The sequence below is a fragment of the Papio anubis genome, chromosome 18, assembly GCF_008728515.1.
Source record: "Papio anubis isolate 15944 chromosome 18, Panubis1.0, whole genome shotgun sequence".
Taxonomy (NCBI): Eukaryota; Metazoa; Chordata; class Mammalia; order Primates; family Cercopithecidae; genus Papio; species Papio anubis.
The window spans coordinates 46,629,970-46,652,508 of record NC_044993.1 but is presented as its reverse complement, the minus strand read 5'-3'; the positions used below and the strand labels follow the sequence as shown (position 1 = coordinate 46,652,508).

The following is a 22,539-nucleotide window of genomic DNA, read 5'->3' as shown; positions in this document are numbered from 1 at the left end:
TTAGCCACCGCGCCCGGCCACAGCTTTCTTTTTTTTTTTTTTTTTTGAGACAGAGTCTCGCTCTGTCGCCCAGGCTGGAGTGCAGTGGCCGGATCTCAGTTCACTGCAAGCTCCGCCTTCCGGGTTCACGCCATTCTCCGGCCTCAGCCTCCCGAGTAGCTGGGACTACAGGCGCCCACCACCTCGCCCGGCTAGTTTTTTGCATTTTTTAGTAGAGACGGGGTTTCACCGTGTTAGCCAGGATGGTCTCGATCTCCTGACCTCGTGATCCACCCGTCTCGGCCTCCCAAAGTGCTGGGATTACAGGCTTGAGCCACCGCGCCCGGCAACTTTCTTTTTCCTAAGTTAGAGACAAGGTCTCTCTCTGTCGCTCAGGCTGGAGTCAGTGGGGCTATCATAACTCACTGTCACTTCGAACCCCTGGGCTCAAACCATCCTCCCGCCTCGGGCCTCCCAAAGTGCTGGGATTACAGGTGTGAGCCACCGCACCTGGCCATCCTCCATTTCAGCTAGGGAAACAAGCAGAGCTGGGGCTAGGCTTTGTAACTTTATTGCACTTTTTAAAAAATGTTACATATTTTTGTTATTTTGTTAGCCTTCCCCACCACAATCCTTGGAGGATCCAACTTTGTCTTTTTAAATATTGCAGCCCCAGTGGTTAGAATAAAGCCTGGCACAGTAGGCATACATAAATACTTGTTAATACTTTTTCAATGGATGAGGGAATCCCGGTTCGGATCTCTTCCTTTGCCGTCTGAGAAATATTTGCCATGGACAACTTCAGAAGTTACCATATTGGAATCCACTTTTCCCACGCCAAGCCTGTGCCTCAGTCAGCATGACTTCTCTGATTCCAAAATGGTCCCCTTGACATTTCTTAGTTGCTTTTTTTCTTCTTCTTTTTTTTCTTTTTTTTTTTTTTTTTTTTTTTTTTTTTTTTTTTGAGACGGAGTCTCGCTCTGTCACCCAGGCTGGACTGCAGTGGCCGGATCTCAGCTCACTGCAAGCTCCGCCTCCCGGGTTCATGCCATTCTCCGGCCTCAGCCTCCCGAGTAGCTGGGACTACAGGCGCCCGCCACCTCGCCCGGCTAGTTTTTTGTATTTCTTAATAGAGACGGGGTTTCACCGTGTTAGCCAGGATGGTCTCGATCTCCCGACCTCGTGATCCGCCCGTCTCGGCCTCCCAAAGTGCTGGGATTACAGGCTTGAGCCACCGCGCTCAGCTAATTTTTGTACTTTTAGTAGAGACGGGGTTTCTCCATGTTGCCCAGGCTGGTCTTGAACTCCTGGGCTCAAGTGATCCTCCTGCCTCAGCCTCCTGAGTAGCTGAGACTACAGGTGCATGTCATTGTGGTGGGCTTCCTCCCAATTCTTTTTTATTCTTTTTTTTGAGACAGAATCTCACTCTGTTGCCCAGGCTGGAGTTCAGTGGCTCAATCGTGGCTCACTGTAACCTCCACCTCCCAAGTTCAAGCAACATTCCTGCTTCAGCCTCCCGAGTAGCTGGTATTACAGGTGTGCGCCACTACATCTGGCTAATTTTTGTATTTTTAGTAGAGATGGGGTTTCACCATGTTGGCCAGGCTGGTCTCAAACTCCTGATCTCAGGTGATCTGCCCACCTCGGCCTCCCAAAGTGCTGGGATTACAGGCGTGAGCCACCACGCTCAGCCTCTCCCAATTCTTGAATACTGATAAGTAACTAAGAACTTATTTAAGAACTACTATACTGACAACTGCATACTGGCCAAACAAAACATGTCTGTGGACTGGGTTGGGCCCTTGGGCTGCAGATCTATGACCTGTGTGACAAAGCTTACCATAAAAGCACACTATTTTACTAGGGTGTCTACATGGATTTCCTGGCAGACAAAAAAGCCTGTCTCTACTCATCTGAAGTGAAACCACAGTTCTGTGACCAGCCTTGTAGTCCTCAATCTCGAGTAGTTACGGTGGCCGCCCATCACCCAGCCTCCTCAACCTCAGTCCTTTTTGCAGTTTTGCTCACGTGTGGCTTTGGGGTTATGCAACTATGATTTTTTTGTTTTTTGTTTTCTTTTGAGATGGAGTCTCACTCTGTCGCCCAGGCTGGAGTGCAATGGCGCGATCTCAGCTCACTGCAACCTCCGCCTCCTGGGTTCAAGCGATTCTCCTGCCTCAGCCTCCCAAGTAGCTGGGACTACAGGCGCCCGCCACCACACCTGACTAATTTTTTGTATTTTTAGAAGAGATGGGGTTTCACCGTGTTAGCCAGGATGGTCTCGATCTCCTGATCTCATGCTCCGTCAGCCTTGGCCTCCCAAAGTGCTGGTATTACAGGCGTGAGACACCGCGCCTGGCCACAACCATGGGTTTGAAACCCAGCTTTCTTGGCCGGGCGCGGTGGCTCACGCCTGTAATCCCAGCACTTTGGGAGGCCGAGATGGGCGGATCACGAGGTCAGGAGATCGAGACCATCCTGGCTAACACGGTGAAACCCCGTCTCTACTAAAAAATACAAAAAAACTAGCCGCGTGAGGTGGCAGGCGCCTGTAGTCCCAGCTACTCGGGAGGCTGAGGCAGGAGAATGGCATAAACCCGGGAGGGGGAGCTTGCAGTGAGCTGAGATCCGGCCACTGCACTCCAGTCTGGGCAACAGAGCGAGACTCCGTCTCAAAAAAAAAAAAAAAAAAAAAAAAGAAACCCAGCTTTCCTCTGGGCATGGTGGCTCCCACCTGTAATATCAGCATGTTGGGAGGCAGAGGTGGGTGGATTGCTTGAGCCCAGGAGTTTGAGACCAGCCTGGCCAACATGGCGAAACCTCATCTCTACAAAAAATACACAAATTACCTGGGCATGGTGGTGTGCGCCCGTAGTCCCAGCTACTCGGGAGGCTGAGGCATGAGGATCATTTGAGCCTGGGGAGGTTGAGGTTGCAGTGAGCCATGATCATGCCACTGTACTCCAGCCTGGGGGAGAGAATGAGACCCTATCTCAAAAAAACAAAACAAAACAAAATAAAACCCACAAGATTTCTAAACCTGTTTCTTCTATAAAACAGGGATACCAAATAAGAATCAGTAGAAATCACCTGATACTATGCCCAGAATGTAGTAGAAACTCAGAGAGCTGGATCCCCTTTCCCCCTTCAGTGAAGGGCTGAGGGCAGGAGCTAGGTCCGCTATTGTCTCTAAAACCGGCCCCAAATCGGCCTGAGACTTCCTGGGTGCTTTCCTACAGATCGCCGCTAGAGGGCAGCACAAAACAGCAAATCCCAGTCCCCGGCTTTTCTTTTGGGGAGGCGAGGAGTGGGCTCTGGCAGAGAAAGGCAAACCACAGGGTTGATTATTGAGCTTGGAGACCAAAGGAGTTTGCATAACAGGCCCTTGTCATGCTGAAGTCCACAGGACAGTTGGGATCAGGATGGGAGGGCAGAAGTCAAAGGAGGCAGTGCCTCTGGCTCCAGTCCCACAGCGCGACCCTGGCCCAGTCCCCAGGCCTCACTTTCTTTATGGGCCAATGAGGAGCTTGCACCAGCCCACCCCGCAGTCCTTTCCCACTCTGAAACTAGGCTGTTTGTGGAAGTTGCAGAGGAAGGGAAGCTAGGAGCTCCTAGAGAGGGGTAGGAATTTAGGGGCAGTGAGGAGGGGCTGGCTGTCTGAAGAATAGGGCCTGGGCATCCTAGGGCTCCCTGGGGCTTCCTGAGAGGCAGTGGCGTCCCGCCCCTCCACTCCCCCCTTCTTCCACTCCCTGCCCCTCCGACACCTGCAATGAGAGGGCTCTGCCACTTCTGAACTGAGTGACCTCAGGGAGCCTCAGGATCGTTGCTGGTCCTGTGGGAAGGACAGGCACAGCGCCCTCGGAGCTCCTGCAGCAGACGGGACATGGGCAGCCCTGCGGCACAGTCAGGTGCCCCCTCTGGCCAATGTCAGCTTCCTTCCCGGCCATAGGGTGAGGGAGCCTCTGGGTCTGAGGATACTGTGTTGAGATATTTTTCCTCCCATCCCCTCCTTCAGTCTTCCTTCTGAGAAAGCACCACTTGCTCCCGCTCCCTCTCCTGGGGAAGCCTGTCTTTCGCTGGAGTGGGCACCCAAAGCTGGGACCCGGGGCAGGCCCCAGAGGGATGGCTTGGCGAGGGAGGAGATGCCAGGCATTTGCAAAGTGCTGATGGGAAACAGGGTCAGGCCCCTGTGGGAGCTCAGGGCCCCCTCCCAGCTGGCCAAGGAGCCCTAAGCCCCCTTCCTCCCCAAGAGAAGAGCTGGCCCCTGTCCCCAGCAGCCCCCTGTGCCGCTGCAGCTGCTGTTCCTTTAAGGGCCTCCCCCTCCCTCTTTCTCTGCTCCCCCCATCTCTGTCGCAGCCGAGGCTGTGGCTCAGAGCTGCATGGGGAGACGCCGCTGCAGGTCCGGTTTCTCGGTGTCTGGTCGGTGCCATCATTTCCCTGCCCCTCCCCCGCCCTCCCCAAGCTGGTCACTTCCCCTCCCCCTCCCCCTCCCCACCGAGGGGGCAGGGGGCTGGGCACGGAGTCTCTATGATGCCATGTGCGGTGTCTGTGCCGGGTGGCGGGGACCGGGGCGGCAGCGAGAGGAGGCAGTGGAGCTGGGAGAGCGGTGGTGACCGCTGACCGCTTGCCCGGCTACTCCTCCGCTCCCTCCTGCCTGCTCCTCCGCTCCCTCCTGCCTGCCTCCTTCCTTTGGGGCTGGCACCCAGACCCACCCCCACCCCCTCCCCGCCTCCTCGAGCCCTCCCAGCCTCTCACGTAAGCCTCCCCTCCCCACCTGCCTGGTGGCTCCCTCCCCTCCCCCATTTGCATCCTCCTCCTGTCCCCTCTTCCTCTCTGTCCCTCACCAAGCCATCCCCTCCTCGCCTCTCCCCATCCCTCACTGGCCTGCTCCTGCTCCCCTTCTCCCATCCTCCCCTCCCCCGTCTCTGCCCAACTGGCCCCCTCCTGACTCCCCAGTTTCATTGGACTCTCTGGCCCCATCCCGTCGCCGCCCTGTCCCCTTTGTGCCCCTTCCCATCGTTTTCTCCCTCCTTCCCGGGCTTGGCGTCCCTTCTCCACCCCTAACTCCTTCCGCTCAGCCTCCCTGACCCTTCACGGCCCGCCTGCCTCCCTGCCCAAGTCCTCAGCCACCATGCTGACCCCGATGGTGGCCGGGGGGGTGGTGTTCCCCGGACTCTTCCTCCTCTCCAAGAATACGCTCCAGCGGCTGCCCCAGCTGCGCTGGGAGGAGGCCGACGCGGTCATTGTCTCAGCCAGGTAAACCACTTTCCTTCCCCTCAGCTCCTCTCTGCTTCTTGGGCTTCTCAGGGAATGGAAGGGACCTGGCACTTCTCTGGACCCTCAGTGGGTGGGTATTGGGAGTTCCTATGGGGGTTGGGGGCTTTACCCCCAGGCTTCCTCTCTCCTCACTGCCTGCCTTGCTCACTGTCCTGGGAGACCTCGTCCATCCCTGCCATCTGGTCTACTAGTGTTCAGCCTGCCTCTCTCTTCTTCCCGGTACACCCTCCCACCCTCCAAAACAGGGCCGGCATGCAGTGAAGACATTCCTGTAAGACATTAGGGAACGAGGCCAGGGCCAGACAGCTAGGTGTCATTCAGGGCGAGTGTTTGGGGGCCAGGGATGGAGGAGTGGATGGTGCAACTGTATACCCCTAGAACAGGGCCAGAGTGCAGAGTGGAGGCTAGTGGCAGTCAGGAGACAGTGGGAGAGTGACTGGGGAGCTCGGGGGTCACAAAGGGTCCAGAGTGAGGCCCGCGTCATGACTGGGCAGCTGAATGGGGCAAGAACTGGCCCAGGCTCCCCTCGTGGGGAGAGGTCCGGGCCAGCAGCTCACTCTTAGTGGGGTCTCACCTCAGGACGGACACCCTGCCGCCCCGAGAAGAGGGAGACTCAGTTTCCACAAATGGGGAAGGGAGAAGGTGGCAAGGAGTGGGGTGGACCGAGGAACAGCAGCCGAGCAGACCAGAGAGCCATGAGGTGCCTGTGGTGGGGCACATTTCAGGCAGCCCAGCCTTGGGAGAAGGCGGGCAAGGACTGGTCTGAGAAGTGGCTGAATGCAAAGTGCAGTCACTAGACTAGCAACGAGGAGAAATCAAGGCACACGCCTCTTCCCTTCTGCCCTTCTAGCACGCCTCCCTCTCTCCCCCAGGCTGGTGTCCTCTGTCCAGGCCATCATGGCCTCCACTGCCGGCTACATCGTCTCCACCTCCTGCAAGCACATCATCGATGACCAGTAAGTGCCGCGAGAACCCCCCTGCCCAGGTACCAGTGGTTGGTGTGTACACATAACCCTGGAAGACCCCACATCTTGGAGGGAACTCTGTCCGTGGTCCCCAAGCCCTTAACTTGGACCTGAGCAAGTTCACTGCAATAACTGCAACTCAACACCCAGGGATAAATTTATCCCGTCCTGTCCTTAAAGGTCAGAACCAGGGGGAGAAGGAGCGGGGATCACAGAGGATCCTCAAAGCGCTTCCTAGTTGGCTTCCAGGTCTCCTGTGTTGTCGTGGGTTCCCCACCTCTTCCCTGCCTTCCACCCCAGGAGGCAGATCCCATTTCCCTCCAGCACCCAGATGGGGTGCCCCCTCCTCATGCTGGGCTCACCCCTCAGGCCCTCCCAGAATCCAGGCATCTGGCACCCACTCCATGGGTGAGGGAGAGGAGAGGGGAAAGATGACACGCACAAGGCCACACACGGCCAGGCAGTGCAGGAGGGGATGAGGGCGAAGAGGCCAAAATGTGGCCAGGCAGCTGCTGCAGTGTCTGGTGCTTGCCAAAAAGGCCCAGAGGTGTGCGGGCAGGAGGCGGAGGACGGAGAGGAGAGGGGCCCTGTCCGTGGTGCTGACGACCGCCCTAGGTGACTCATGGGTGGCCCATTGCAAGTTGCCTTGGAGGTGCCCACAACACCCGCTTCGTAGCTTTCAGCACCACTTCCCTTCTGTGGCAGCCCCTGAGTCCCAGGGGACATTCTCTGGACGCTTCTGACGGGGGGTGCCCTGTTTCTGTTTGCCTCCTCTTTTTCCGAAGATGAGTTGCCTCTTCTGTGGTGAGGCAGCCGCCCTTCCTGGAAGGGCTTCATCGAGAGGAATTGAGTTAAGTGGCAGCTGCAGAGGACAGTTCTTGGCTTAACTCTTTCTTCACACCCTGCCCAGGGACTTGGCTGCTTCTTGGCCTCTGCCCGCCCCTCCCCACCCCTTTTCCAAGCCGAGCCTGGGATCCAGCACTTCCTCCCCAGCCTTCACATGCAGAGGTCACCTTTTGGCTTCTGCACCCCCCTTGCTCCCCAGGCCCCCTGTGTCTGTTCCTGTCCTTCCTCCCTGCTTTAATCCTCAGGTAGGTGGGGAGGATCCGGGTTAATCCAGGGCAGCAGCTGTTCCTACTTCTGAGCACCTAATTGCCAAGAGGGTGGGGATGGGATTTAACACCTCACATGACAGCCCAGGGCCTGGTGGCCCCTCCTGGTCTCCTGCACCAGCCCAGCGGGCCCCATCTCCCATCACCTCTGCTGGGCCTGCATTGTGGGCAGCTTCCTTCCCTGACTCCTCCAGGCCACTTGGACCTTTTCTCCCTGTGTTCTTGCCTCGCATTCTCTGCAGCTGCTCCTCCCCTCTCATCTTTCCCTGCCTCTGGGCCGCAGCTCCACACCACTGCATCACAGTCTCAGGTTCCCTTTTCCCTGGTACCGTCCCTGCTGGAGAATGGGCTGGCTCCACTCACAGGCTGCCTGCCTTAGGCTCCCCATCCTCAGAGGCCTCAGCCCCAACTTCTCCACAGCTCCCTCCACATGCCTCATGTTTGGTGATAACTTCTGGCTGCCTCTGCTTTCATCCCTCCTCCCCCATGTGGGGCGAGCTCCCCGGGGCCCACCTCTCTGACCTTCCGCCCCCACCCCAGACCAGTCTCGGGACTACAGGATTTAAGAGAAACTGGCAATGTGCTGACTCCAGAAGAAAAATGCTGTCTTGTCTATTCATCCATTTCTCATTTTTGTTTGCTCTCCAAGTACATGGAACTTTCTCTGTCCTTGGCTCCTTTTGTTCTGCATTTTCCCCTTAATGCCTGGCTGTCCCTGAGAAGCAACACAAAACAGAAAAGAGATGGGGTCACTTTGGGGCAGGGCAAACAGCGCTGACAAGACCCCTCACTTGCCAACAGGGCCTGTCTCTGATGCCTCTTGGACCTTCTGGGGACAGTGGGGATGGCAGTGAGGGCTGTGGAGCCACTGCCCATGTCCCTTCCTTGGCCAGGTTACCTAGCCCGTCTGTGACTCACTTCCTCACCTGTACGGTGGGGGTTATGGCCACCCCTACCTTTTACAGGGTTTTGGGAGGGGTAAATAAGTGCATGCACGGGAAGTTTGGAAGAGCGCCTGCCTCAGGAGGCAGGAATGGGGGTCCACCCCTGTGACCTCTCTCTCCAGCACTCTCACCCATTCAGCTGTTGCTGGTCCTAACCTCATGGTAAGGTTAGGACAAATAACCACGGCAAGGAAGGTCCCACCTGCCTGGCCTGGGCTTATTTTGGCACTCTATCTGTGCCATTTGGTCTGTGGGCATCTTCTGTTCTTTTCTTTCCCCCCCCACTGTACTGCAGAGAGAGAGGAACATGGGTGGGTTCTGAGGCCACAGATTTGAATGCCAGCACCGTCGCTTACTAGCTGCGTGACTGCGTGAGCTTGGGCAAGTTTCTCACCCTCTACCCTCTGGATCCCTCATCTGTACCTGAGACTCCACTGCTGTCCAGGGCTGCCGTGCCAACCCCTGAGATCTGCCCCCGCTCACTGGTGTCCCCTTTCCTCCTTGCTCCCCACACCCACCCACCCCCTCCCCCCTCCTGTCTCTCTGCCCAACAGACACTGGCTGTCCTCTGCCTACACGCAGTTTGCTGTGCCCTACTTCATCTATGACATCTACGCCATGTTTCTCTGTCACTGGCACAAGCACCAGGTCAAAGGGCATGGAGGGGATGACGGAGTGGCCAGAGCCCCGGGCAGCACGTGGGCCATAGCACGTGGCTACCTGCACAAGGAGTTCCTCATGGTGCTCCACCATGCCGCCATGGTGCTGGTGTGCTTCCCGCTGTCGGTGGTGAGTCCCGGGGAGCTGGGCGGGTGGGGTGTGGGTGGCCTGCTCCTTGGTCCCACTGGTGCTGGCAGGAACCCGGGAAGCCCTGGGTCTGGGTACTGGCAGCCAAGCAGACCCAGCACGTTTCCAGGGAAAGCTGTGGACAGGCAGGGTTCACTGAGCACCAGCCCAGGGGCACCAGGGTGTGGGGGCAGCCTGGCCCCGGGCTGGACAATGCCCGGCTGCAGCACTTTGGACCTGTGGTTGCACATCTCTGAGCCTCAGTTTCCTCACCTGTTACATAAGGAACACAGTCTTTCTGCAGGACTGTGAGAGGGATGCAGCCAAGTCATGCACCTGCTCCCGCACCCAGGTGTTCTTTCTCTTTTTTCTCTTTCCAAGACGGAGTCTCTCTGTGTCACTCAGGCTGGAGTGCAGTGGTGTGATCTCGGCTCACTGCAACCTCCGCCTCCTGAGTTCAAGTGATTCTCCCACCTCAGCCTCCCCAGTAGCGGGGATTACAGGTGCCCGCCAATATGCCTGGCTAATTTTTTTGGTATTTTTAGTAGAGACGGGGTTTCACCATGTTGGTCAGGCTGGTCTCAAACTCCTCACCTCGTGATCCACCTACCTCGGCCTCCCGAGGTGCTGGGATTACAGGCGTGAACCACCGCGCCCAGCCCTGCACCCAGGTGTTTTGACATTCAGAGTCAAGCATCTCCAAAAGTGACAGAGGGGAAAGAGGAAGGGTGGGGGCTGCCTAAGAACCCAGGGGGAGCCCCAGCTCCTCACCTTCCTGCCTGTGTGCTCAGGTGTGGCGACAGGGGAAGGGAGACTTCTTTCTGGGTTGCATGTTGATGGCAGAGGTCAGCACACCCTTCGTCTGCCTTGGCAAGATCCTCATCCAGGTGAGTGAGCACGGGAGGGTGCGGGAGCCCGATGGGGGGGCACGGGTAAGGGAGGGACCTTCAGGGTTGCTGCCAAGGGCTCTGGCCCCTTCGTCATTCCCCCCCTCACCCCTTGCCTTTTGAGCTCGTGCTTGTGTCCTGGCAAAGTGTCCGGTCTGGGAGGAGCTGCCTGCTAGGGTTGCAGGGAGGCAGGGAGAGGGCCAAGGGGGGCCGAGCCCTTCTGCCGCGGCGGCCACGGTGTCCATGTTCCCTCAGTACAAGCAGCAGCACACGCTGCTGCACAAGGTGAACGGGGCCCTGATGCTGCTCAGCTTCCTGTGCTGCCGGGTGCTGCTCTTCCCCTACCTGTACTGGGCCTACGGGCGCCACGCCGGCCTGCCTCTGCTGGCCGTGCCCCTGGCCATCCCCGCCCACGTCAACCTGGGCGCTGCGCTGCTTCTGGCCCCTCAGCTCTACTGGTTCTTCCTCATCTGCCGCGGGGCCTGCCGCCTCTTCTGGCCCCGCTCCCGGCCACCCCCGGCCTGCCAGGCCCAGGACTGAGGCCGGGGGCCAGGACCCTCCCCCTCCCCACCCCCACCCCCGTGGAGACAGGGCTCTGGGGCTGATGGCTGGGGGTGGGAGCCAGGGTCCTCTTGCCCGGACAACCCCAGGACTGACAACCCCAGGACTGACGATGACCCTGAAAGGGAAGAGGCCCCACCCCTCGGGGACTGAGTGAGGGGAGAGAGGGAACCTCTTCTCCTTACTATGCTCCCTTCCTGCACACCCCTGCGTGGGAGGAGGGGAGGGGGCACCACCTCCCACCCACTGAGGGCAGGAGGGCTTGTGGGGAGGGAGACCGACAGGGTTTCAAGGGGACCAGGAGTCAGAATGTGGGGAGGCGCCTCTGCCAAGGCCATCCCAGCCCCTCTGCTGCCACCCCCCAGGGCTCCCCATCACCCAAGAGGAGAGGACGCCCCAACTAACCCAGCTGGCCCTCGGGCCTCCCGAGCGGCCGGCTGCAACCACGGCTCCTCTCCAGGGTAGGCCAGCTTGAGGAATCTTATTTATTTTATTTATTTACCCAAATTTGAACTAGTCTGTTGGGTTGAGGGGTTGAGGGAGAGAGGTGGCTGCTACCCCCAAGCCTTCCCAGTGCTGACAACCCCGGGGGCAGGCGAGGGCGCCCAGTCCCTCACCATCGGCTGCACATCACGCCCTCGGGCCCTGCCATGTCCCTGGTGCTACTGACCTCTCAAGGCTTCCTCCAATCTGGGGTCGGGGGACCCTGGGAGGTGCTTTACAGACCGCTAATAAAAGACGATCTGCGTGAACGCCACCAAGGCCCTCACCATCAAGTTCTTTGGGGCTGGGAAGGGAGGAGGTGGAGGGCTTGGGCTGTGGGAAACGCACAGGGAGCGGGATCCCCAGCTCCTCGCTGGGCAGTCAGGGAGGGAAAGGTGGGGAACTTTTGCTCATCGACAGGAGAGGAGGTGGGTGTGGGTGCTCAGGTTGAGTCCGGGGCCCCTGTCCGGCTCTTTAGGCCCCTTTCTGGAAGTTTCTGTGGGGCATGGAGATCAGAGGGGAGAGGTCACACCCTGCCCCACTAGAACTGGGCTCTTCAGCTGCTCCCAAGGAAGGTGGTGGTGGGTGGGGTTGGAGGAAGGGGGCAGGCCTTACATGTGGGTGCAGAACTGGAAAAGGAGAAAGAAGACGACCACCACCAGGAAGCCTACCAGGATGTGATGGAAGAGCCCGGGGCTGGAACCTGCTAAACAAGCAGGACCCTTAATTCCCCTCTGATGGCCCAGTGGAAGGGTCGGGGGCTGCTCTCCTCCAGGCCCTGGCGGGGAGGAAGGTCCCTTCTCTAGCTGGTTCATACCTGAGTTAACAAACATGATGGGTTTCTCTCCAATAAACTGGGCCACAGCCAGGAGCCTGGCTTGGTCTGAGTCTGGATAATCGAAGAAGTCAGGCCTGTCTAAGAAGCGCGGAGACTCTGTCCCCAGGGCTGACGCCGTGGCACGCTTGGGTCTGGGTGCTAGGATCCAAGCAAAGTCTGTGACAACAGCCAAGCTGACCCCTGCCTTTATCTCTGAAGGCTGAAGCTGACTTGGGACCCTATGAGACCACCCAGCCTTATTGTGGAGGCTGTGGAGGGTCTTGATTTCCCTCAGGGTCAGCTGGGTGCACCACGACAAGGCCCATGGTTGTCAGGGGGTGGGTGGGACCAGCAGGATGGGAGAGAAGAGTGGAGAGAAAAGGAGAAGGTGCAGGGTTGGCTTTCCAGTCCCTAAGTGGGCATCACCCTTTATGCCCCCAGAGCTGCCTGCCTTCCCACTGCTCCCAAGACAGCTTCTCACCAGTGTCTATGGCCCCTATTGCAGCCAGCCACACCCACACCAGCACCCATGGCCACAACCTCATGACTGCTATCATGAGGTGGGGGCTCTGTGATGTCACAGCCCAGAGCTGTTCTGATGGCACTCTGGGGTGAGGGGAGGAAGTGCTAGGAGCTGGGACCCCTTCCCCATCCCTCACCCTCATCAGAAGAGGAGAGGAGAGGAGAGATTGGGACCAGGGGAGTCTTCATCCTCTGGAATGTTGCTGATGATAAAGCCATAATGGTGGCAGCCCCAGCGTTTACAAAGAGGAGGGCTGCAGCAGGGCCATCTTGCTGAAAGCCAGAACTAAAGGAAGCTGCATTTAGACAACAGGCACAATTTGGGGTGGTGGCACTGGGCCACACACCTCCAGTTACCTCTTGGATCAACCACAGGTAGCATTTGTTTTATTTATTTTCATTTTTTTGGAGACAGGGTCTCTGTCACCCAGGCAGGAGTGCAGTGGCACGATCTTGGCTCACTACAGCCTCCGCCTCCCGGGTTCAAGTGATTCTCCTGCCTCAGCCTCCTGAGTAGCTAGGATTACAGCTGCCTGCCACCACACCCGGCTAATTTTTGTATTTTTAGTAGAGACAGGGTTTCACTGTGTTGGTCAGGCTGGTCTCGAACTACTCACCTCAGGTGATCTGCTTGCCTCGGCCTCCCAGAGTGCCCGGCCTATTTTATGTCTTTTCAGAGACAGGGTCTCACTCTGTCACCCAGGCTGGAGTACAGTGGTATGATCACTGCAGCCTGGAACTCTTGGCCTCAAGTGATCCTCCCAAGTCAGCCTCCTGAGTAGCTGGGACCACAAGCATGTGCCACCATGCCTGGCTAATCTTTGCATTTTTTGTAGAGATGAGGTCTTGTTATGTTTTTTTGTTTTTTGTTTTTTGTTTTTTTTTTGAGACGGAGTCTCGCTCTGTCACCCAGGCTGGAGTGCAGTGGCCAGATCTCAGCTCACTGCAAGCTCCACCTCCCGGGTTTACGCCATTCTCCTGCCTCAGCCTCCCAAGTAGCTGGGACTACAGGCGCCCGCCACCTCGCCTGGCTAGTTTTTTGTATTTTTTAGTAGAGACGGGGTTTCACCGTGTTAGCCAGGATGGTCTCGATCTCTTGACCTCGTGATTCGCCCGTCTCGGCCTCCCAAAGTGCTGGGATTACAGGCTTGAGCCACCGCACCCGGCCGAGGTCTTGTTATGTTGCCCAGGCTGGTGTCGAACTCCTGGCCTCAGATGATCCTCCAGCTGCAGCCTCCCAAAGTGCTGGGATTACAGGCGTGAGCCACCATGCCCAGTGTGTAGCATTTATTTGACACCTATTACTATGCTGGCTGGACCTCATTTATGGCCAAGTTCCTTGCACAAATTGGTTCATTTACCCTTGCACTGACCCTCAGAGGCAGGTACTCTGCTTTTTTTTTTTTTTTTTTTTTTGAGACGGGGTCTTGCTCAATCGCGCAGGCTAGGGTGCAGTGGCACGATCTCGGCTCACTGCAAACTCTGCCTCCCGGGTTCACGCCATTCTCCTGCCTCAGCCTCCCGAGTAGCTGAGACTACAGGCGCCCACCAAAATGCCCGGCTAATTTTTTTGTATTTTTAGTAGAGACGGCGTTTCACGGTGTTAGCCAGGATGGTCTCTATCTCCTGACATTGTGATCTGCCCGCCTCGACCTCCCAAAGTGCTGAGATTACAGGCGTGAACCACTGCGCCCGGCCTTTTTTTTTTTTTTTTTTGAGATGAAGTTTCACTCTGTTGGCCAGACTGGAGGGCAGAGGCACAATCTCAGCTCACGGCAACCTCCGTCTCCTGGGTTCAAGCGATTCTCTTGCCTCAGACTCCTGAATAGTAGGATTACAGACACGCACCACCACTGTCCGGCCAATTTTTGTATTTTTAGTAGAGATGGGGTTTCACCATGTTGGCCAGGCTGGTCTTGAACTCCTGAACTCAGAATATCCGTCCGCTTCGGCCTCCCAAAGTGTTGGGATTATAGGCATGAGCCACCAGGCTCAGCCCAGAATCAGGTACTCTTGCCTCCCTTATACACGGGAGGAAATCATGGCACAGAGGGGAAATGTAGTGTGGGCAATGCGCACTTCCTGGGGGCTGGGGGTTCCTCTCTGAGGCTCCCCCTCGCATCATGTCCGCAGATCCAGGGGCACAGGGCTCTCCCCATCCTCCCCCGACCCTGCCTCAGTGCTCAGCTGGGAACTACCCTGGGGTTAGGAACCGAGAGGAGTAGCAGGCTTCTCCCACTAGGTGGCAGCAGCGTCCGCGCCTGAGTCCCCGCTCCCAACCTAGGGAAGGCGCTGCCGGGCGGACTCCCGGGCCTCCTCCCGCATCTTCCACAGGTTGCATCTGAGGCTGCAGGAAAACGGATGGCTGGGAATGGCCGTCGGGGGTTGGTCAGAGGAAGTCCCTAGGCCCTTTCCGAGGCACATCTCTTGGCCATTCACGCATCCTTCGCAGACTCCGCTCCCTGCACCTCCGTTTCCTCTTCTGTGGCCGGCGGCTCCCCTGTGGCCACCCCATCTCCCGTCTCTGCCACCTCCCAACAGCCATTTCCACTCCTGCGGTCCCATACCAGCTAAGGAGAGCTCCCTTCTGATTGGCAGGTGGGCCTGTCTGTCACGGGCATGTTCCATCCCACCCAAGCCCAAGGACACTCCAGGGTCTCCTTAGTTTCACGACGAAGATGCATGCTCAGCGGACTCTGCAGACCCAGTGTCGCGACTTCGCCCAAAGCCAGGCGTGTATCTGTGCGCGTGTGAGGTGCTCTGCAGCAACTCTATGCAGAGAACAGGAGGGCTAGGACTCGGGGTACTTCCCATGAACCGCTTCGAGTTCCTAAACAAGTAAAAAGCCCAGAGAGAAAAAAAAAAAAAAAAAGGGGGCGGCGGGGCAGGGGTGGGGAAGGAGGGAAACCAATATCTATGGGACTGGCTCACGTGGGCTGCTTCCCCTGTGCTGCGCTGATGGCTTCCTTTTTTTTTTTTTTTTTTTTGAGACAAGATATTGCTCTGTCTGTCACCCAGGCTGGAGTGCAGCCTCGACCGCCTGGGCTCAAGCGATCCTCTCACCTCAGCCTCCCAAGTAGCTGGCACGACGGGCGTGCACCACCTCCTGCTTATTTTTTGTTTTGTTTTGTTTTTTTGAGATGGAGTTTCGCTCTGTCGGCCATCCTGGAGTGCAGTGGCGCAATCTTGGCTCACTGCAACTTCCGCCTTCTTAGTTCAAGCGATTCTCCTGCCTCAGTCTCCCACGGTAGCTGGGATTAAAGCCGCGTGCCACATGCCTGGCTAATTTTTTGGATTTTGTTTGTTTGTTTTTTTTGGGGACTGGAGTCTGGCTGGCAATACCCAGGCTGGAGTGCAGGCGTGATCTCGGCTCACTGCAAGCTCCAGCCTCCCGGGTTGGCTGCCATTCTCCTGCTGCAGCCTCCAGTAGCTGGGACTACAGGCGCCAGCCACCCGCAGCCCGGCTAGTTTTTAATTTTTTAGTAGAGGCCAGGTTCACCATGGCCCATGGGATGGTCTCGATCTCCTGACCCTCGTGATCCACCCGCCTCGGCCTCCCGAGTGCTGGGGCCACGGAAAAGCGGGCCACCGGCCCGGCCAATTTTGTAGTTTTTTTTAGTAGGGGCGGGGTTTCGTCATGTTGGCCAGTCTGGTCTCAGGCTCTGACCTCAGAGTGATCTGCCCTCGTGGTCTCTAGAGTGCTGGGATTACAGGCATGGCGGCTATTGCCCAGCCACTACTTATTTTTCTTTAGCAGAGGCGGGGTCTTGCTATGTTGCCCAGGCTGGTCTCAAACTTCTGGGCATAAGTAATCCTCCCACTCTGGCCTCCCAAAATGCTGGGATGACAGTTGTGAGCCGCCACGCAGGTCACTTATAAGAAAGAGGAAGGGATTTATCCAAAGCCACAGGGCATGTGAGAGGCAGCAGAAGGGACTCAGTAATGTGGTTTTTGGGTCAGGCGCGGTGCTCACGCCTATGATCCCAGCACTTTGGGAGGCCGAGATGGGTGGATCACTTGAGGCCAGGAGTTCGAGACCAGCCTGCCCAACATGATGAAATCCCGACTCTACTAACAATCCAAAAAAAGGCTGGGCGTGGTGGCTCACACCTATAATCCCAGCACTTTGGGAGGCCAAGGCGGGTGGATCACCTGAGGTCAGGAGTTCAAGACCAGAGTGACCAATATGGTGAAACCCCATCTCTACTAAAAATACAAAAATTAGCCAGGCATGGTAGCATGCGCCTGGAGTCCCAGTTACTCGGGAGGCTGAGACAGGAGAACTGCTTGAACCCAAGAGAGAGAGGTTGCAGTGAGCCTAAATTGCACCACTGCACTCCAGCCTGGGTGATAGAGTGAAACTTCGTCTCAAAAAAAAAAAAAAAAAAAAAAAAAATTAGCCAGGTGTGGTGATGCGCGCCTATAGTCCCAGCTAATCAGGAATCTGAGGCAGGAGAATCACTTGAGCCCAGTAGGTGGAGGTTGCAGTGAGCCGAGATCATGCCACTGCACTCCAGCCTGGGTGACACTCGAGACTCTATCTCAATAAATAAATAAATAAATAAATAAATAACCTGGTTCCTGATGCTGGGCCAGGGCTTGTGCCCCAGGCCCACACACAACTGCTCCTTGAGGTTAGCTGGGAGAAGGGACACAGAGCCTATGGCCTTTGGGGTTGACTTTTTTTTTTTGTTTTCTTAAATGCTTAAAAAACATACAGCTACTATCTCTACCAGAAAAGGCCGTTTCAACCCAAACAATGCATTATCCATTCATCCATTTATCCATCCATGACATAAATGTGCTGAGCTCCTGCTATGCACTGGCCAGACTCCATTTATGGCTCAGAAATCACCAGGGTATGGTCCTTGCCCTCAAGAGTGACAAGGGAGAGAACTCATAGATGCACATCATTCTAGAGTAGACGGGCAACTCTGGGTCATCTACACCTGCTGTCTCCACTCCCTCACCTTTAATGGACTCTTCGATCTCTTATTTTTTTGAGATGGAGTCTCATTCAGTCACCCAGGCTGGAGTGCAGTGGCGTGATCTCGGCTCACCGCAACCTCTGTCTCCCGGTTCAAATGATTCTCCCACTTTGGCTTCCTGAGTAGCTGGGATTATAGGTACCCACCACCACGCCCAGCTAATTTTTGTATTTTTGGTAGAGACGGGGTTTTGCCACGTTGGCCAAGCTGGTTTCAAACTCCTGACCTCAGGTGATCTGCCTGCCTCTGCCTCCCAAAGTGCTGGGATTACAGGCATGAGCCACTGCGCCCGGCCAATTCTTCGACCTCTTCTAATCTGGCTTTGTCCCCACCAATCCACTGAAGCCGCTTTGATCAAGTCCATGAAAGAGCTCGTAATCTGTCAAATCAAATGGTTCTCTCTCTTTCCATTCTGTCTGCTTCCCAGCAGGTGCACCTGTCCCTGACTCAGATCCCCAGAGCCACACTCACCAATTCTCAGGACTCCTTCTCCAGCCAACTCAGCCTGGGGCCTTGTCTTGCTATCTATATTCTCTGCTTAGGTGATCTCATCCATACTCGTGGCTTTAAATACCATCTATATGCCAGTGACTCACAAATGTATATTTCCAGCCCAGACCTCTCCTCGGAGCTCCAGACTCTGAGATGTCTGTTTGTGATGTCCAAATACATCTCCAAGGCAATGGATCATAAATGGAGTCTTACTCCAGACCTGCTCTGCTCCCATCTTTTCATCTCAGTGGATGGTCCCATCATTCCTCTAGATGGTCTGCTCAACACAGAAACCTAGGAATCATCCTGAATCCTTATCTCTCACCTAATGAGCCCCAAATTGAGACCTGTTAGGCCAGGTTTGGGGGCTCATGCCTATAATCCCAGCAATTTGGGAAGCCAAGGTGGGAGGATCACTGGAGGCCAGGAGTTCAAGGTTCAAGTGAGCCATAATTGTGCTGCTACACTCCAACCTTGGTGACAGAGAATCACATCTGTAAGAAAATAAGAATAAAAAGATCTGTTGGTTTAATGTTCTTTTCTTCCCTTCCTTCCCTTCCTTCCCTTCCTTCCTCCCTCCCTTCTCTCTCTCTCTCTCTTTTTCTTTCCTTCCTCTCTTTCTCTTTCTCTTTCTTTCCTTTCTTTCTTTCTTTCTTTCTTTCTTTCTTTCTTTCTTTCTTTTTCTTTCTTTCCCTTCCTTCCTTCCTTCCTTCCTTCCTTCCTTTCCTTCCTTCCTTCCTTTCTTCCTTTCTTTCTTTCTTTCTTTCTTTCTTTCTTTCTTTCTTTCTTTCTTTCTCTCTTTCTCTCTTTCTCTCTTTCTCTCTTTCTCTCTTTCTTTCTTTCTTTCTTTCTTTTCTTTCCCTCCCTTCCTTCCTTCCTTCCTTCAGCATTTCACTCTGTTGCCTAGGCTGGAGTGCAGTGATGCAGTCATAGCTCAGTGCAGCATCGACCTCCCAGGCTCAAGCGATCCTCTCGCCTCAGCCTCCTAAGTAGCTGGGACTGCATGATCAAGTCACCATGCCCAACTATTTTGTTTTTGGGGTTTTTTGGGTAGAAATAGGATTTCACTATGTTGCCCAGGCTGGTCTTGAACTCCGGGACTCAAGGGATCCTCCTGCCTTGGCCTCCCAAAGTGCTGGGATTATAGCACCCAGTCTCAATTTTATTTTCTTTTGTTTTCTTTTTTTTTTTTTCTTCCGAGATGGAGTTTCACTCTGTTGCCCAGGCTGGAGTGCAGTGGCGTGATCTCAGCTCATTGCAACCTCTGCCTCCCAGGTTCAAGTGATTCTTGTGCCTCAGCCTCCTGAGTAGCTGGAATTACAGATGCGTGCCACCAAGCCCACCTAATTATTTTTGTATTTTTAGTAGAGATGGGGTTTCGCCATGTTGGCCAGGCTGGTCTCGAACTCCTGGCCTCAAGCAATTCTCCCACCTCGGCCTCCTGAGGTGTTGGGATTACAGGCGTGAGCCACTGTGCCAGCAATAGGTAGTTTTTCGACCCTTCCCCTCCTTCCCCTTATTAGGAGTCCCCAGTGTCTATTATTCTCATCTTTATGTCCATAGGTACCCAATGTTTAGCTGCCACTTGCGAGAACATGTGGTATTTGATTTTCTGTTTCTGCGTTAATTCAGTTAGGATAATGGCCTCCAGCTGCATCCATGTTGCTGCAAGGGATATAATTTCATCTTTTTTATGACTGCATACTATTCCATGGCATATATGTATCACATTTTCTTTATCCAGTCCACTGTTGGTGGGCACCTAGGTTGATTCTGTGTCTTTGCTATTGTGAATAGTGGTGCAATAAACACACAGTGCAGGCGTCTTCTTGGTAGAATGATTTTTTTCTTTCTTTTTCTCTCTTTTTCTTTTTCTTTTTCTTTTTTTTGAGGCAGGGTCTCACTCTGTCACTCAGGCTGGAGTATAGTGGCCTGATCTCTGCTCACTGAAGCCTCAAACTCCTGGGCTCAAGCAATCATCCTGCCTCAGCCTCCCGAGTAGCTGAGACTACAGGTGTGTGCGACCACCGCTGGTTAATTTTTTTTTTTTTTAGACAGGGTTTCTTCATGTTGACCAGGCTGGTAGAATGATTTCTTTCCTGAATATGCCATGCTCTGGACTGCCTCCCAGCCTTGACACACACCTCTGCCTGGAATACATTTGCCCCCATGCTTGACCTGGCTAACTCCTCCTCATCTTTCAGGTTTCAGCTGAGACAGCTCCTCTTCTGGGAAGTGAGGTGTTAATCTTTGTTTCCTCCTGCCTCATAGGACCCTGAGTTCCCATGGCTTTCTGACCATCCCCTGTCCCCATGTCAGTTTCCCTGGATGAGGGTTGTCTGTATATTTGTCTATCTTCTCTATGAGGCTGTGAAGTCACAGCTCATTGACCTTGGTCCTGGTTGTATCCCACAATCTATAGTCGATATTCAGTCAATATTTACTGAATGACTCGGTGACTGGTACAAAAGCCTCCCCACTCTGGACAAAGCAGGGCTCAACACTGTCCATCATTTTCCTCTGAAATTGGCTTGAACTCCAGCCTCATCCTCACCTGCCTTCAGCAAGTTCTTCTGGAGGCAGGCAGGGCTGGGGTTGAGCAAGCACCGTGGGAAGAGAGCACAGGAGACAGGACTCAGCAGGCTCCTTGGCCAGAGTGTCCCCCTCCCTTCACTGCAGGCCGCCTGTGCCCAGGTCATGGACACCCTCTTGCTAAACTCACTGACTGTCACACTGCACAGCGTCTCCCTTAGTCCTGCCTCCTTTCTTATCCTGGAGAGACACGAAGGAAACCTAATGGTTGCCTTTACTTTAGAAATATTGGCCGGGTGCAGTGGCTCACGCCTGTAATCCCAGCACTTTGGGAGGCTGAGGCGGGCAGATCACTTGAGGTCAGGAGTTCGAGACCAGCCTGGCCAACATGGTGAAACCCTGTCTCCACTAAAAATACAAAAATTAGCCAGGCATGGTGGTGTGCACCTGTAATCCCCGCTACTTGGGAGGCTGAGGCTTAAACCTGGGAGGTGGAAGTTGCAGTGAGCCAAGATCATGCCACTGCATTCCAGCCTGGGCAACAGAGCGAGACTCTGTCAAAAAAAAGAAATATATTATTTTGCTGGGCACGGTCTATGGCTCACACCTGTAATCCCAGCACTTTGGGAGGCCAAGGTAGGAGGATGGCTTGAGGCCAGAAGTTTGAAACCAGCCTGGGCACCATAGTGAGACCCATCTCTACAAAAAAATAAAAAAATAAAGACAGATTAGCCAGGCGTGGTGGTGCATACCTATAGTCCCAGCTACTTGGGAGGCTAAAGTGGGAGGATCACCTGAGCTGAAGTGTTCAAAGCTGTTGGGAGCTATGATCTTGCCACTGCACTCCAGCCTGGGCAACAGAGTGAGACCCTGTCTCAAAAAAAAAAAAAAAAAAAAAGATAGAAAAAGAAAAAGAAAGAAAGAAAAGAAAAGACCAAAATTTGGCCAGGCGCAGTGGCTCATGCCTATAATCCCAGCAATTTGGGTGGCCGAGGCAAGCGGATCAGCTGAGGTCAGGAGTTCGAGACCAACCTGGCCAACATGGTGAAACCCCATCTCTACAAAAATACAAAAAAACTAGCCGGGCATGATGGTGGGTGCCTATAATCCCAGCTACTCAGGAGGCTGATGTGGGAGAATCACTTGAACCCGGGAGGTAGAGGTTGCGGTGAGCCTTAATCGAGCAATTGCACTCCAGCCTGGGCGACAGAGCAAGATTCCGTTTCAAAACAAACAAACAAACAAACAAAGACTAAAATTTATTATTTTAATGTATTCTTTGGAACAGGTAACCTATGCATGTGGCACAAAATTCCAAAGATACAAAAGGATGTACGTTGAAAAGTCTTTCCTCTTCCTGCCCTGTCTCCCCAGAGGTCACCATAGTTATATTTTCTTTTGTGTATTTATTATTATTTTTTATTATTTTTATTTTTTCACTCTCTCAGCTTGTCAAGAGACACAGTTACCATTTTCTTGTGCAGGCCTCCAGAAACAATATATGAACAACTAAGCAAATACGGCTAAACTCTTTCCCTCTCAAACGGCAGTATTCCAACCATGCTTCTCTGCACTTGCTTTTCTTTTTTGATTTCTTTTTTCTCTTTTCTTCCGAGATGGAGTCTTGCTCTGTTGCCCAGGCTGGAGTGCCGTGGCATGATCTCGGCTCACTGCAAGCTCCGCCTCCCGGGTTCACGCCATTCTCCTGCCTCAGCCTCCCGAGTAGCTGGGACTACAGGTGCCTGCTGCCATGCCCAGCTAATTTTTTGTATTTTTAGCAGAGACGGGGTTTCACCGTGTTAACCAGGATGGTCTTGATCTCCTGACCTCGTGATTCACCAGCTTCAGCCTCCCAAAGTGCTGGGATTACAGGTGTGAGCCACCACGCCCAGCCTGCACTTTGCTTTTCTAAGTTAAAATGAAACTGTGAAATGATTCTAGGGCCAGGCACAGAGGCTCACGCCTGTAATCCCAGGACTTTGGGAGGCCGAGGTGGGAGGATTGCTTCAGTCCAGGAATTTGAGACCAGCTTGGGCAAAGTAGTGAGACCTTGGAGACCTTGTATGTTTAAAAAAAAAGATGATTCTAAACAAGAGCCAAACAGCCTCTTGTGGCTGCACACTATTTCACTGTATGGAATTACATCATGACTGATTTAACTGGTCCCCTACTTCTGGGTATCTCAGTTGTTTCC

At 54.6% G+C, this 22,539-nt stretch overlaps 3 protein-coding genes across 5 annotated transcripts in view; 2 read left to right on the top strand and 1 right to left on the bottom strand.

Moving 5' to 3' along the window:
- Positions 1–4,355: 4,355 nt before the first annotated feature.
- On the top strand, positions 4,356–11,268 carry TLCD3B (TLC domain containing 3B). The gene is made up of 5 exons (XM_003918716.4): positions 4,356–5,235; positions 6,129–6,212; positions 8,832–9,066; positions 9,855–9,950; positions 10,206–11,268. Exons 1-5 carry the CDS (start codon positions 5,111–5,113, stop codon positions 10,488–10,490), a joined length of 825 nt encoding a protein of 274 aa, XP_003918765.1. The 5' UTR covers positions 4,356–5,110; the 3' UTR covers positions 10,491–11,268.
- C18H16orf92 (chromosome 18 C16orf92 homolog) lies at positions 11,009–12,507 on the bottom strand. Its single transcript, XM_003918717.4, has 4 exons — positions 12,293–12,507; positions 11,812–11,970; positions 11,610–11,697; positions 11,009–11,490 (listed from the first exon to the last, which is right to left on the bottom strand). Exons 1-4 carry the CDS (start codon positions 12,474–12,476, stop codon positions 11,469–11,471), a joined length of 453 nt encoding a protein of 150 aa, XP_003918766.3. The 5' UTR covers positions 12,477–12,507; the 3' UTR covers positions 11,009–11,468.
- Positions 12,403–22,539, top strand: part of DOC2A (double C2 domain alpha) — an 18,972-nt gene continuing 8,835 nt past the window's right edge. For all 3 annotated transcript variants that reach the window (XM_031658332.1, XM_031658331.1, XM_031658330.1), the window contains exon 1: positions 12,403–12,708. The gene's annotated coding sequence lies outside the window, so the exon portion shown is untranslated. The remainder of the gene's footprint in view (positions 12,709–22,539) is intronic.

Excerpts from the sequence above, each read along its gene's own strand:
- TLCD3B (XM_003918716.4), top strand. The coding sequence starts at position 5,111 with ATGCTGACCCCGATGGTGGCCGGGGGGGTGGTGTTCCCCGGACTCTTC. Across the intron at positions 6,213-8,831 it reads AAGCACATCATCGATGACCA|ACACTGGCTGTCCTCTGCCT; the intron begins GTAAGTGCCGCG and ends TCTGCCCAACAG. Across the intron at positions 9,067-9,854 it reads TGTGCTTCCCGCTGTCGGTG|GTGTGGCGACAGGGGAAGGG; the intron begins GTGAGTCCCGGG and ends CTGTGTGCTCAG.
- C18H16orf92 (XM_003918717.4), bottom strand. The coding sequence starts at position 12,476 with ATGAGGGTGAGGGATGGGGAAGGGGTCCCAGCTCCTAGCACTTCCTCC. Across the intron at positions 11,698-11,811 it reads CATCATGTTTGTTAACTCAG|GTTCCAGCCCCGGGCTCTTC; the intron begins GTATGAACCAGC and ends CTTGTTTAGCAG. Across the intron at positions 11,491-11,609 it reads TTCCAGTTCTGCACCCACAT|AAACTTCCAGAAAGGGGCCT; the intron begins GTAAGGCCTGCC and ends CATGCCCCACAG.